Source organism: Emys orbicularis, chromosome 2, assembly GCF_028017835.1.
Source record: "Emys orbicularis isolate rEmyOrb1 chromosome 2, rEmyOrb1.hap1, whole genome shotgun sequence".
NCBI classification, from domain to species: domain Eukaryota; kingdom Metazoa; phylum Chordata; order Testudines; family Emydidae; genus Emys; species Emys orbicularis.
In genome coordinates, this window is record NC_088684.1 from 142,846,355 (window position 1) to 142,861,686 (window position 15,332).

The 15,332-nt window shown below is 44.2% G+C and overlaps 1 protein-coding gene across 1 annotated transcript in view; it reads left to right on the forward strand.

Moving 5' to 3' along the window:
- LOC135874779 (tetraspanin-15-like) overlaps positions 1-15,332 on the forward strand; it is a 198,079-nt gene that overhangs the window by 154,907 nt on the left and 27,840 nt on the right. The window contains exon 7 of the mRNA XM_065399708.1: positions 4,746-4,862. Coding sequence (XP_065255780.1) covers positions 4,746-4,862 — 117 coding nt within the window. The remainder of the gene's footprint in view (positions 1-4,745; positions 4,863-15,332) is intronic.

Sequence of the window (15,332 nt, forward strand, 5' to 3'; positions counted from 1 at the left end):
GAGCACGACCCCCACTCTTATTATAAGCATCCTCAGATTTGTAAGGTCTGCACAGAGCGGAGAAGGCCTTGGGACTTTTAAGGTCTCGTCTATAATGAGTAAATTGAATGGAGCGCAACTTATCAAATTCAGAAAGGCCAAGGGCCAAATTTGAACCTTTACCTCTAGCAACTTTCAAGTCTGATTATTAGACCACTGAGCCATCCTTGCCACATTAGAATGAAATTTGTCATGCGGCACCTTGCCCTGCCACCTAGTTAATTCTATACATAACTATGATTTCTGTTAGTTGGCTAATGGGGAAAGGAAAGATTTCATTACTGTCAAAGGGGAAGACAAACCATGGAAGCTCAAGCTTAAGCTGCCGCTATAAAAACAAACGAATATGCTGTAAAATGCTCTTTAGTAGCTATGTAATAAAGGGCGTTCACCCAGAACCTTTCCCACCCACACATTATTCATTTGGGAATAATTAAGTTAAAAAGCTGCTTCGCAAATAGAAAAAAAAAATCAGAAAGCCGGAATGCTAAACTCTCCTTTATAAAGGACTGTCTGATGTATCAATTACAACTGGCTTGTCATGCAGATCCTGAGCCCAGAAGCATGATGCCTCCGAAAATAAACATGTCCACTGCAAATGGAAACTTGTGTTTATAGCTTAGAAAGATCATTAAACCTGTCATCTCCTCGTCCCCAGCTGATTCTATGTGACAAACATGATAATTAAAAAGGTGAGGAGGGCACGGTGCAGCCTGTCAAACAACAACAACAAAAAGGGGGTAAAGCAAAGTGTATGAATTGTGCGTTTTCATGACAGGTTGGTTTGTCCTTTGAAAGGCTTTCAACTCCAAATCTGACAGGAAGGTTGTCTACGGTCTTAAAAAGGCTTGGAATCACGTGGGGAGTGTCCTCACCTGTCATACTCACCTACTTCACTGAGGTAGCATTTCACTGTCATCCTGTTTAATCTCTGAGTATGCATCTCGGAGGAGGGTGTCATCTTTGGTTTGTGGGGCTGCTTCTCCTCTCCACAGCTGCCCAGAGATTGCTCTCTGTGCAATTGCTTTTCTTTTTGTAGCCGACCCACGATGTGTGTGTGTGGGGGGAGCTGCTCCTACCCCAGATGGTTGACCAATGAGTACTGCTGAGCTCTTCAAGGTGGATAACTTGTTAATCCCACCAACGAAGGCCTGTGTAACACACCGGGGCGTAGGCGATGCAGTCTAGTGGTCGGAGCAGAATTAGAAGTGTGGTCGGAGACAAGCCAATGGTCAGGACCACAGTCACTTAAGGAGGGTTTATTGGGCCCAGCCAAGCTCATTGAGCTGCTTAATGACCATGCTGGGGCCAGCTGAGTTCCTGATAGCCTGAAGTTGCCCCACCTATAGGAATCTCTTCTCTCAGAAGTGGCAGATGCTGTTGTGGAGCACGTTATTTATATAGTATTGTTATTTATTTGTATTGCAGTAGCACCTGTCCACCCTTCTCAAGGATCAGGGCCCCCTTGTGCTAAAGAACAGAGGGTCCCTGCCCCAAAGAGCTTACAGTCTCTGAGTGCTTTTTTAAGTGCAATCTGTAAAAACTCCTAATAAAAATAACGATTTGCAGTTTTACAGCACCTTTCCTCCTTCACAATGATTAATTAAAAATGAGGCAGGTTGCTTTTGTGGGTAGATCCCAGGACTGGACGTCGGGAGACCATGGTTCCGTTCTGTATCTGTTCGACTGTGTGATCTAGGAGCAGCATGCCTCAATTTCCACATCTTGTAAAATGGGCACCATACTTCCCTTCCTCGCCGGAGTCTGGTTCATGCATCTCTTCTACTTGATGTGAAATGTTTTGAGATCCTCTGGTGGAAGGTGCCAGAAGTGCAACAATTTATTATTTAGCATTAAGCCTCAGGATACCCCCGTGAGGTAGGTAAATATTCTATACAATTGACAGATAACAGAGGCAGAGACAGGCTAAGTCATTTTCCCAAGGTCACACAGGGCCTATCTGAAAGGTGCTAGCCATCGTCAGCTTCCATTGGAGAGGGCTGAGGGTGCTGAGCAGCCCCGCTTCAGAGGTAGGAACAGAACCAAAGAGTTGTTTCCTAGAGATTTGCTCTGACTACTAGACCAACACACACCTGTTGTCATTACCCCAAATTCAGAGCTTGACACTCTGGGTGGGTAAACAAAAAGCCTTCAGTCTGTCTGGAATTCAGCAAACAGATAATTTCAAAGGCTTGGAACAGGGGTGGCCAACCTGGGGCTCCGGAGCCACATGCGGCTCTTCAGACGTTAATATGCGGCTCCTTGTATAGGCACCGACTCCAGGGCTGGAGCTACAGGTGCCAACTTTCCAGTGTGCCCGGGTGGTGCTCACTCTTCAACCCCTGGCCCTGCCCCTACTCCCCCCTCCCTACCCCCTCCCTTGAGCCTGCAGTGCCCTCGCTCCTCCCCCTCCCCCCCAGAGCCTCCTGCACGCCACGAAGCAGCTGATCAGGAGGTGCTGATCGGCAGCGCTGGGAGCGGGTGGGGGAAGCTGATGGGGGGGCTGCTGACGTATTACTGTGGCTCTTTGGCAATGTACATTGGTAAATTCTGGCTCCTTCTTAGGCTCAGGTTGGCCACCCCGGCTTAGAAACTCGTGCCGCTCTGGGTTTTGTTTCTATGTAAAGGAGAGGGAATTATGAAATCTGAAGGCAAGTCAAAGACCGAACTGATCGAGTGCAAAAGGCAGTGGTGGTTTGCTGGAAAACTGTTTGTGTAGGATGGGATTTGGGCATGCAGTAGAGAGGGAGAGATGGTGTTTATATTCCTATTAGCATTTTCTCTAAGTAACAGCAACTAGATTGTTTTCCGACACTGAATTCCTGAGTGATCTGATTTGGGGACTTCAGGGAACTGGATATTCTGTTCTCTTATTTCCAGAACAGCCTTTGAGGCTATGTTTTAGCTCAGGCAGTAGAGGTTCATGCTTCTAGATCCAGGGATCAATGCTTGACCTTTCCAGATATGGTACATTACATGTACATACAGGATTATCTCATTGACTATAACATTAAGGGCCGAATTGCAAGTGTCTCAATATTAAAGCTAGTGCTTTGTGAGCACAGGGTATGCGAGGAGAGGACCATTAGCACTACTTACAGTGCTGTACGCCCCAAATGGGACGTGACCAGGTGGAAATGGGTACATGGACAGAGCCCTGCCCATACTACACACCTAACAATGCTGCTAGGAGCACACGCTGCAGTTGGTTTGGTTTGGTTTGCTGCTTTTTCTGAGCTCTGTTTTCCCCAGCTCCTGCACAGAATAGGTATGATGCTTCCAGATACCCCCCTGGCACAGTGCCCTTTTATCACCTCTAACACAAAGTTCGGGCTGGCATAGTTGTAATGTAGCCCTGAATCTGTTTGGTCCATATCTATAATATTATAGAAGCATAATGAAAATTTCCAGTTTATAGCAATGTGCAATAGGAATTTTAAGAAGGTGAAATCAACCATCTGCCCCATGACCTCCCTGTTCTGAATGCTTGTAAATTTCAGTGTGTTGATAACAGTAGCAAGACAAAGTTCCCCTAATACAGCTCTTAGCCCTCAAGTGGATTCAGTCTCCCATCTCTTCGAAAACTGCCAATGGGGGTATTAGCTGTGCAATCGTTTTGTCTTGTGGATGCACAGGTGCACTCTAAAGACTGTCAACTTACTTCATTTAGGCTGCCTATGCTAACAATTTTTGGCCACTATTAACCTGGACTGGATTTAAACCAGTGACTCAGCAGAAGTGCTAGACTCCATCTCACAGACCATGACACATCTTTCTGAGCTGAAGGAGTCTTTCTTGGGCCCGTTCCAAACTGGGATACACCAGATAAATGAGACTAGAATTCACCCCTTTTTGTCTTCTAATTTGTGAATGGTCTCTAAGGCTCTGGATTAGTTTTTTTTCCTATCCTGAATATTTTGCAGCTAGTTTCCTCTTAAAATCATACATCATCAAAATGCAGCCTCTGTTCTCTCAATGGGATTAAGAAAAGCAACAGCAGTACCATAAGCCCAATGCAGATACACAAGTTAAACACAGCTGCTGACTCAAATGTGCTCCAATACCTTAGATATCATAGGTCATTTTAATAGGCCTCCATTGTAGGCAGGGGAGGTCAATACCCATAATTTACTGTGATGCATTTTGCTGCTACTGCACTGCACAAATTCTATCAAGGCCAGTGAAATTACAGCCACGTAAGAGCAATCCTTTTTTAGCATTTATGGCTGTCCCTTATTTTGTTCCCAGGTTTTAGCAGATAGATGGGCTCATTTAGGAAAGAGAGAAGTCTGTGCATGGTGACGCACTTTCAGAGATCTCACAGAAAATACATCTAGTAACCACAGCCGAAAAATGCAGCTCAAACTGATCTGGCTGAAGTTGTTATAGTTTTAGGTAGAAAGGCTTTGGGTTTGAATGTTAAATGCACAAGGAAGGTGAAGGTTAGCCAGGAGGTTTACCCTAATTTCAGTGCATTGTGTAAGAATTGCATCCACTCTTTAAAAAGATGCATTTTTTACATACCTAGTATAAAAAGCTTTGGAAGTGAATATTGCAAAGAAATAAGTTACCTCTGAGTGTAACATATACCTTGGAATCTAATCACTGGCAACCTGGATCACTTCAAAGGCACAAAAGAGCAGTTAGGCTCCCAACTCCCATTGGCTTTCAAAATATCTTACTCCCTGGTTTTGTTCTGCTTGCAGCGACTGCAACTGGTTGATGTTATCCATGTGCGAGGCTGTATCCATGCAGTTGGCCTGTGGTTTAAAGACAACTTTGAAGTCACTTTTGGGATAGTTTGTTCCTTGCTGCTTCCACAGGTACGTGAGAACTCTTTGTCGTTCACTATCATCATCCTAAGGGACTTGCCCTTTTCCAATCATTACTTACAGGGTTATGTGAAAGGGGGGAAATCTACTTTATTTTCACCTCCAGTTTTGTGTCACAGCTGGAAAATGGTCCTCTGCTTCCTCTGAAGAGGACATAGGGAACGATGGTTGTTACCTGCTGTACTGATCTGCTAAAATTAGATGGGCTTTCACACTTCTTCAGCTAAGTGCAATGTAATGTATGGGTACATCCTGGGGTGAAAGGACATGGGAAAGCTCTTCTTGTTTTCCTTTCCAAAAATTTAACAGCTATACGTATCCTGGTGTTAGCCAACTAAGCATTAAGCACTTTGGGGCTTCTGGATTCTTGCCAGGTAAAATCTGCAAGTAACGTATTGAACTGTTTTGTGTTCACTCCTGTAGGAGAATGGACATTGCTGTGTCCTTTATAGACTGTTGGAATGAAATTAGGTACTTTGTCCTTAATGCAGGCCACTGCTTCAGTGACCTTCCAGAAGTAAGACCATATGAGGGGGGACCACCATCTTCTGGAGCATATCTGTAGCCCTGGGCTCCTCTGCTATATTGTCCCAACAAGTATTAACTCTCGGCTTTGATTTTGCAAAACCAGAAGTGGTTTGGATTCAGGTCCCATCTCATGTGAACCCCCACAAAACTGGTTCTGCTTCACCTTCAATTTTTGTTTACAGAGAATTCTTTGAATGTAAACATCAAGATATACATTGACACAAAAGGGGAACTTTCCCTGTTCCAGAGGGAGGGCACAGCATTGAAAGATCATCAATTAGTTCTTAAGCAGAAACCTATATCTGAAAGACAAGGGTGTTCATAGAAACTGTCGGCCCAATGTCCTCGTTTTACTTAGCCGTGAACACACATTGTTGCCAGTAGCAATGCACTTTGTCAGCACCAACGGTTGTTACTGCATCCTGTAGTTCAGAGGAATAAATCACTGTAAATCAGGTACACTATTCTAATCACATTGGTATGTTGCTAGCAGGGGCGGCTCTAGGCACCAGCAAAGCAAGCAGGTGCTTGGGGCAGCCCATTTGCAGGGGCGGCAGCCGGAAGGGATCCAGCCTGGGAGCTGAGAACCAACAGGGGGCCCTGGGAGCTGTAGTTCCTTGGTTAGCTCCCTGCCTATAGAGCCAGCCCTGGAGCAGGCAAAGAACTACATTTCCCAGCATTCCGTTGGCCGCTATCAACAGGAAAGGGAGGGGGAGGGAGTATGGTAGCTGAAACCTCAGGCTGCATCTTGCTGTGAATGGAGAGCTCACTGCTAGAGCGGGGTGGCACTGTGAACGGGGAACAAGTGTGCCCAAGGAGTAGAAGGCTTTGCCCCAGAGATCCCCTTCAGAAGACATGCCCAGCCTGGATTAGGGATACTGGTGTGACCTCACCTTGCAGCCCCCAAAGAAAGAATTGGGTGGACTAAATGGACAGTGCCCTTCTCTGTCTGAAGCCTAGCAAGGGAGGTACGTGGATCCCACTAGAATTTAAAATGAAAAGTAAGGGAGGGGAGGCTCTGCTAGAGGACCTGGGCAGCTTTAGATACAGTACCAGGCACCTAGGAGGATTTCCACTTCTGAGCCATGGAAGCAGAAATTGACATTTCCTTTCCAGATTTAGCTAATATTCAGAAAGAGAATCTAGCACCTGCCTTCCAGATTTGAACACCTCAACATTCAGGAGTGCTCAAGCTCAATTTGGGCAGCTGTTACTTCATTTCTCCCAAATCAAATATACTGATCCACTGCAAATTGCTGTAGAAAAAGTAGGATAAAATTGAGCAAGAAATGCTTCCCAGTGGTTATTAGGACTGGAATTGCTATTTTCAACAGCCATTGCCTTTTTTTTTTTTAGTTTTATTTGTTTAAAAGGAAGACAGTGATATTGCATTGGCAAATTCCCCATAGAAACAAAGAGTGGAACAAAAGAATAATAAAGGCACCTCAGCTTTTCCTCATTTATGGAGGACAGTCTTATAATATGCATCCAGATATCCTCCAATCACACAAGCTGAAAATTGTTCCACTTTACTGCAGTTCTGTAACCACATGGGAACCAATCCTGTCTTGTGTTCTGTGCACATCTAAAATTCCTGCTGAATGACCCGCCCTGGGAGTGAGTTACCAGTGACCCAGGGCTGGGGCAGAAAGAGGGTGCAGTTGGCGGGGGAGAGCCCAGAGTTGGGGTGTCAGGGGGGTGCAGGTGGAGGGGGGAGAGTCCAGGGCTGGGGTGGCAGGGTGTGGGTGGGTGGGGGGCACTGGTGGGGGGCAAAGGGGGAGCCCAGAGCTGGGGCAGCAGGGGGTGCGGGTGGAGGGGGGAAAGCCCACGGCTGGGGCGGCGGGACATTGGTGGGGGGCAAGAGAGAGCCCAGAGCTGGGGCAGCAGGGGGTGTGGGTGGAGGGGGGAGAGCCCAGGGCTGGGGCGGCAGGGGGGAGGCCCAGAGCAGGGGCGGCAGGGGGTGCAGGTGGGGGGGGAGCCCAGGGCTGGGGCAGCAGGGAGGTGCAGGGGGTAGCCCAGGGCTGGGGTGGGGGGCAGCCAAACATTTTTTTGCTTGGGGCAGCAAAAAACCTAAAGCCGGCCCTGGTTGCTAGACAACTTTCTTGAGCATACTCTTGTGTCACCAGTCACATCCCTCGCCAATTAACCTGTGATGGCCTAAAATATTGGATATGTGGTAATTTTTTTCTATTTTTATTTGCTCCTGAAGAAAGGTTATGGCATGCATTGATGCATACAGTTTATCTGTGCCTGCTACAAAATATTCTCTAACAGTGCAGACATGCGATCCAGGCAGTCTTTCATGGTGAAAGGAATCTGTTTACTGAATAGTATGAATCTGCAGCATTTATGGCCAGTTTTGGGGCTTGCTTTCTAAACTGATTGGTTTTGAGTTGCTTTCTCAGCTGACTGCATGTTTAATGGACCCATTTAATTTTGACATAAGGTGCTTGGAACAGCTACCAGAAGAACCCAAGCTGGGGACATATAATAATATACTAGAGGCTAAAACAGAGGGAGTCCTGATTGGGACTCGATATTTAGCATTAGTTAGTCCTGCCATGAGTGCAGGGGACTGGACTAGTTGACTTCTCAAGGTCCCTTCCAGTTCCACGATTCCATGATTCTACATACCGTTATTGTTTATCCCACCTCGGCAGCCCTAAGAAAGGGGTGAAGCTTACACACAGAGAGGATATACGTTGTTTACCTAAAAACCTATTCACAGCAATATAGTTTTCAGGATGTGCTTTACCGTATTAATCGCTTTAAATTACTGCAAAGAATTTATTTTAATGCAACACTGAAATTTTATTGATAAGGTAATAATATATAAAACCGAAGCTTTCATTGGAGCATATGTTACTGCAGCAAAGCTCTTCTACATTTGTTTTTGCAACACTTGTCAAACAGAAGATAAATGCTGAACAACCAAAATAAGGATTAAGCATAAATTGGCTGGGCGGTGAGTACATACTGCATTACAGACTTTTGATAGGATGAGCAATTCTTATACATTTCCTGGCCTAAGTAGGGAGACCAGATAGCAAGTGCGAAAAATCGGGACATGGGTGGGTAAGACAAAGCCCCGAATTCCTGCATATGGACTTTGACCCCCTGCCTGTGTTTTTTTTCTAATGCATTATCAGCATATTCGCTTTATATAATTAAGTTTACAGTACCAAGTGTGCCTTATATTTTGCCATTTCAAGTTTGACTCTGTTGAACATGTTGCATTTAGACTCAAAAGCCCTGGCACTATAATATTTCCTGCCTCTTTGACCATCCAAGCAGCTCCTAGTTCTCAAATAATTTGTCAGAATCCTGCCACCTTCCCTATTTTGCTAAATATTCTGCCATCACTTTTATGGTCAGCAGTTTAATCACTTGAAAAATTTCTTTCCCAAGAGCCAGTGTCTGTAGAGCACTTCCCACTAGACAATGGAAGAGATTAATATTTCCAAATTAATTACTTGTCCTTGACTTTCTCTTCTGGCCTCTTTAAACACTTTTTAATCCCTATTGCTACCTGATATAATGGGATTTCCTGCTGGATATAGATAAATGATGAAGTGTCTTTATTATTCAGTCTTCAATTTCTATTTCACTGGAGGCTTTTAATAGCTATGAAGTAATATTAAATATTAGGGCTACCAATTAAATGCAGTTAACTCATGCGATTAGCTTAAAAAAAATTAATCATGATTTAAGAAATTAATCGCGATTAATTGCACTGTAAAACAATAGAATACCAATTGAAATTTATTAAATATTTTTGATGTTTTTCTACATTTTCAAATATATTGATTTCTGTTACAACACAGAATACAAAGTGTACAGTGTTCACTTTATATTATTATTTTTATTACAAATATTTGCACTGTAAAAACGATAAAAGAAATAGTATTTTCAATTTACCTCATGTGAGCACTGTACAATTTGTATTCTGTGTTGTAACTAAAATCAATATATTTGAAAATGTAGAAAACATCCAAAAATATTTAAATATTGGTATTCTGTTATTGTTTAATAACGCGATTAATTGCGATTAATTTTTTTAATCGCTTGACAGCCCTATTAAATATATTATCTCATATGCCATTTCTGACTTGTGTGCATTAACTGTATAACTCAATTAGGTGCTTCTTATTTGAGTCCCTGGTAAAGAAAAATTAATAGTAGCTGCTTCCTGACAGTCAGGGCCCCTTCAGATGTCTCACGTTGGGCTACTAAAATCGCTACGCACTTTTGAAAGCCTTGGCTATTGTACATAACCAACGTATTGTTTATAATTCCATCACAGTGGGAGTAAAGACTTGCTAAGCAGTTAAACTGCCACTTGGTTTATGTACTTTTTGAATTGTGTTCACTTCCTTTGTCTTATCATAAATTCCCCCATTCATTCTAAGAAGTTGTCCAGTTCTGTGGTGACACCACTTTGGAAGTGTGCTCTAAGGGTTAGACCCTGGGACTGGGCTCCTGTGTTGTATTCTTAGCTCTACCGATTCAGTGTGATGGTGGGCAGGTCACAATCTCTTTGTGCTTCAGTTTCCTAATCTGCAAAATGGGGAAACTATCCATAATAGCAGCAAAGATCTCAAAGCACCATAGACCTATTAATCCTCCCACACTCATGGCAAATTGAGGCCCGGAAAGGCAGATTGGTCTGGCAAAGATCTTTCAGGGAGTCAGTGGCAGAACTGGGAGCAGAATCAAAGTGTCCTGTGTCCTAGTTGTGATTTAGCCGCAGCACTGTCTTTCCTGAAATCTTGGGTCCTTATCAGGACTGAGGTTTGCCTGTCAGTTGCTGCTGGTAGCTCTAAGACTGCTTGTAAGGAAACAAAACTCAAGGGCTTGCTCATGTTTCCATGATCCTCATTCAAAGGGTGAATTTCACCCCCATGCAGAAGGCCAGCATGTAGCCTATGCTCTCAAATTAGGATTTAAATAGCCCTCATGCTGACTTCCTGCACAGGTGTTAATTTCTACCCCGACAGAAAAGTTTATATTCCAATTGTCCAATGAAATACCTGCCACTAGTAGCAGAATAAGAAATTTCCTTGTGGGCATATTCCTTTAAGCAATTATTGTTCCCAAAGCTAGATTTCCACTGTATTTGGGGATAAGGGGTATTAGAAATTTTGCTTATAGCTTGTTTTCTATGAGTATCTTTATAAAGCAGTTAAACAATGCAGTATTTTTGATCTGTCTTTGTGTGTGTGTGTGTGTGTGTGTGTGTGTGTGTGTGTGTTTGCAAAGCATGTATTTGTTTTGAATGGTGTATTTAATTGATTGAAATTGTGTGTGTGCTTGTGAGCACACAGACAAAATGAGCACAGTACTGAAAGCTATATAACACCCCTTTAGCCCAGCCCCTCCATGACCCAGTTCAGGAGAGAGGTTCTTAGTACATTTTATGCATATCTTATCTTGTAAGACCCATGATGGCTTGGGGTTTGTTTTTTTTAAGCAAATCACCCAGCAATTGAAGGGACTCAGAAACAGCGAGAAAAATAATCTTCCACTGCAGTTAGAAACAAGGTAGTTGACGATAGAAAAGAGCTATTGGTTTGAATCTTTCCTCTGCAAACACAGGTTATACTCTTGTCCCTCTGGTAAAGGATGTGTCAAAGTGAAACTAATATGCCATTGGATCCAGGCCAAGAAGCAGCAGCTTATACTTCTGTTGGGTCATAGGAAAAACATGTCAAGACAAAAGACTCATTAAACTTCCAGGGTTTCCTCCACTGAAGTTTTGTCTTTTTAAAAGCTGTTTTATATTCAAAAGTATCCGAAAAATGCTATTCTTCGCTCCCTGCTTTGCCTGTTTTTTTGTTGTTGTTTTTTACGAGGGAAAGACTAAGATGGCGAATCCTTTTGATTACGTGACGCTCCAGCCTATTACACGTGCTAGACAATCAGAGCTAAATCAACAGCATTACAGCCCTAACCAAAAAGGTCATTTGTTCCTTCAGCTCTCATTAGAAAATTATTACGGGGGCAGCTCATCTGTAAATAGCAGTAACAGGTGCTGGAATGCAGTGCCCCATTATACTGTCTGGTGGTGCCTGCTTTATACAGTCATATAAAAACACTGGGCTTGGTGCATTCTCTAGGGCTGTAATGCTGCCGTAATTCACCATAATACTTCAGCCACTTCTGCCTCTGTATCCCTCTTTCTCTCCTCATTCTTGTACTCTGGAAATACACTAGAGAGGAGTCCAAGCTGCAAAATTCAGATCTGAGGCTATTTCTTAAACATGCTCTCTCTTTCCTGTTCCTTAGTTTCAGCCTGGCTTGTCCCTACCTGTCCCCGCTCCTGGTTAGAACAGAGCATCAAAGTGAAACAGATACGATCACTACTGTGGACAGCCCTTTGGAAATTGGGGAGCATGCCATTTTCTCTGCTTGTGTTGTTTGCACACAGAGCAAAGCACATAGTGCCTGTGTGCTGAGCTAGGGCAGTCTGTGAAAAGGCCCATTCTCTTGACAAAACCAGCGTTTAAACATTCTGAATAAGGTGCCCCTTGCAAGTAGCAGTAGTGTCAGTCCCAAGGAAAAATCATGAGTTGGGCCACCGAAATCATGAGACTGGCTTAAAATCATGAGATTTGAAGGGGAAAAAATACATTTTGGGTCATCTTTTTTGTGTCCTATTATTATTAGTGTTTGCATTCTTGAGCTTTTCTCCACAAGTATGAGAACTAGAAACATTAAATGTAATCTGTAATTTTTTTATGTAATAACATGACTCCATAGGCTAGGGCTTTAAGAGAAATACCACCTATAATGAGGCTTGAGATAAAATCATGACACTTGGCGGCAATGATTCAGGTTTTATGTGCTTGGTATGTGATAAATATACTTCTTCCTCAGTTGTCCATAGAGTCCACCAGGAAGAACAGGCTAGGCAAACCCTGTGGGGGGAATAAAAACAAATATTAAAAAATCTTGTTCCAGGAGTATTGAGAAGAGATCTCTTATTTCAGGCATTCTTCATTTACGGTAAAGAAGCAGAAGTGCACAAAACACAATTATTTTTTCGCCTTTGCAGGATGCCTTTAAGTATTTCTTTTTTCCCCTCTGCTCCCTTCTCTAGTAATGTTCGTGCCTCTTTGTCATTAATCTCAACCAAGCTGCAGTCTGAGGCCAAACAGCAATGCATCTCATATCACTTTGAAAAGGATATTGTAATTTAGTTGCTGGCAGTCAGCAGCAAATTCACACTGCAGCCTTGTACTTGTATTTAATTATGGCACAAACCTGTATCTCGCAACAGGTGCAATGGAGCATATAAATTTTATTCTTGCATATGAAATGTATTCTCGCTATGCTGTCTTCCCAGACCAGTGAGGTAGGAGCATCTGTCCAAAGGAAGATTATACCATGGAGTTAACAGCTGGCTTAAAATCTCACTTCACTCATCCCCATTTGGACACCCCAGTATCTTCTCTGCAACAGTAGAACCTTGGCTGCTGCTTTCATAGTTGTCTTTATGCTGACCCTGAAAGGAGGTTAATATAACCAGCTGCTGTGAACACAAGAAGTGCCTTCTAATTACAGGCTATATTTCTGCAGTACTGGTAGTTGTTCCCGCCTCTTCTTCACTGCGGCTTCCAAAGGGAAATCAACACCTGTAAAAACAATCTGAGATTCTTCTATGGCCTGTTTGTTTCTTAATTAAAAAAAAAAAAAACATATTGTGGTGTAGGTGAGTCTATCAGCAAACATATGGGCTTATTTGGGGGTACAGTCCAAAAGATAAAGCTAGCTGCAGCTGAGAGAGAGATCTAGGCACTTGCATCTCTGCTCTGTATGGGAGGCACCTGGGTTTAGTATTTTTCTGCCCTGAAGTGTGAGAGATCCCGACTGCAACCCTCTCTGGGTTCTGTGACGCTCTGCACCTTCTTTCTGCAGCATCTGCGGTTGCCACTGGCAAGAAACAGGATAGTAACCTGAAGGCTTGTCTGCACTGGAGCTTTCCCCGGTATAGCTCTGCCAGCAGGGCCCCCTAGTCACAGTGTGAGAGACTGGGTAAGCTGATAGGAGTTCTCTTACATCACCTTGCTGACTGACATTAGCTAAGGGATGGAAGCACTCTTTCCTCAGCACAGTTGCAGCTACACCAGTGGTTTTGTTAGCATAGCTATGTCGGCAGGGTGGAGTGGGGTGTTTTTTTCACACTCCTAACTGGCTTAGCTATGCCAGCAAAACTTTGCAGCATAGACCAGCTGCAAGTAGACCACTGGTCTGATCCGGTCTGACATTTCCTTTGTTCCTGTGAGTTTCCTTTCTTTCACATGTGCCAAACTGTTGCAATAGTAAAGCTGAATATCTGAGTTGTTTGGTACTGGAGCATTGTATCCTTAGGCTGTGATGGCTTCCCTGTCCTTAAATACTTGTGTTGCGGGGCACCAAATGCAAATCTAGGGAATAAGCACTGAAATCTCCAGTGCAGGAACTGTCTGGGGTTTGAGGGCATGTCCAGCAGTGAAACTTCTACATAGCAACCTTTACATTGGAGAGGTGAAAAGGCCAGTGTAATGGACTGTATAATTTCTCCTTTCCTCCGCACTGTACTTCACCCTTCTCTCTCTCTCCTATTACTTTCTGTCTGGGGATCTCAGTGTACTTTACGGTCCTTAATGAACCAAGCCTCACAACCCACGTGTGCAGGTAGGTATGGAGAAACTGGGGCACAGAGAGGTTAAGTAATTTGCCCAAGTCCTGTGCAGTAGCCACAAGACCATCCTTCCCGAAGAACATAAGAGCGGCCATACTGGGTCAGACCAAAGGTCCATCTAGCCTAGAATCCTGTTTTCCAACAGTGGCCAATGCCAGGTGCCCCAGAGGGAATGAACAGAACAGGGAATCATCAAGTGATCCATCCCCTGTCGCCCATTCCCACTTCTGGCAAACTGAGGCTAGGGACACCATCCCTGCCCATCCTGGCTAATAGCCATTGATGGACCTAACCTCTGTGAACTTATCTAGTTCTTTTTTGAACCCTGATATAGTCTTGGCCTTCACAACGTCCTCTGGCAAAGTTCCCTTCAGTGCAGTGAAGCGTAGACTGCGTATACTGTCGGTCCTTCATCAGTTAAGACTGAGCCGATCACAACACATCTTCCAATCTTCTCTCGCTTGTCCATATCTCCTTGTTAGGAAATCATCCCACCTCTTTGAAGGCCGACCGCGTGGCCGTTTCAGTTCTCACAGATACCACTCAGATATAGCTGCAGTCCATCTGTTGTCACTGAGTCGGGCCACATGAAGCATCAGCACACCCATCACCCTTTCATTATTATTATTCGTTTGTGTTGCGGTAGCACCTAGGAGCCCTAGTCATGGTGCAGGACCCCACTGTGCTAGGTGCTGTACAAACACAGAACAAAAAGATGGCCCCTGCTCCAGAGAGCCTACAGTCGAAGTATAACACAAGGGACAATGGGGGCAGACACTGCAATGGGAGCATACAAGGTAACAACGAGACAGTATAGGTCAACATGCCCCATAGTGGTCTCAGCACATCAGCAGCCTAACCGCTGTCAACTTTTTGGTAGGCCTCACAGTGAAGGAGAGTTTTCCAGAGGGAATTGAAAGAGGATAATGAGGTTGCTTTGGAGGCGTTCACAGGGAGCTCCTCCCAAGCATGGGGGCAGCATGGGAAAAATCACTGTTTGGAAATTAAACACGTGGGCAAAGGAGGCTGGCCTCCTGGGCAGATCAGAGGCAGGAGTTGACATCTCAGCCATGACTAAGAGATGATAGGTAGGTGGGGGCAGGCCATGAAGGGCCTTGAACATGAAGGCAAGTAGCTTCTGTTTGATGGCATAGAGAAGAGGGACCCATTGGAAGAATGCAAAGAGAGGGGTGACATGGTCAAAGCAATGGGCTAGGAGAATAACCTTTGCAGAAGCATTCAAGGCCAGA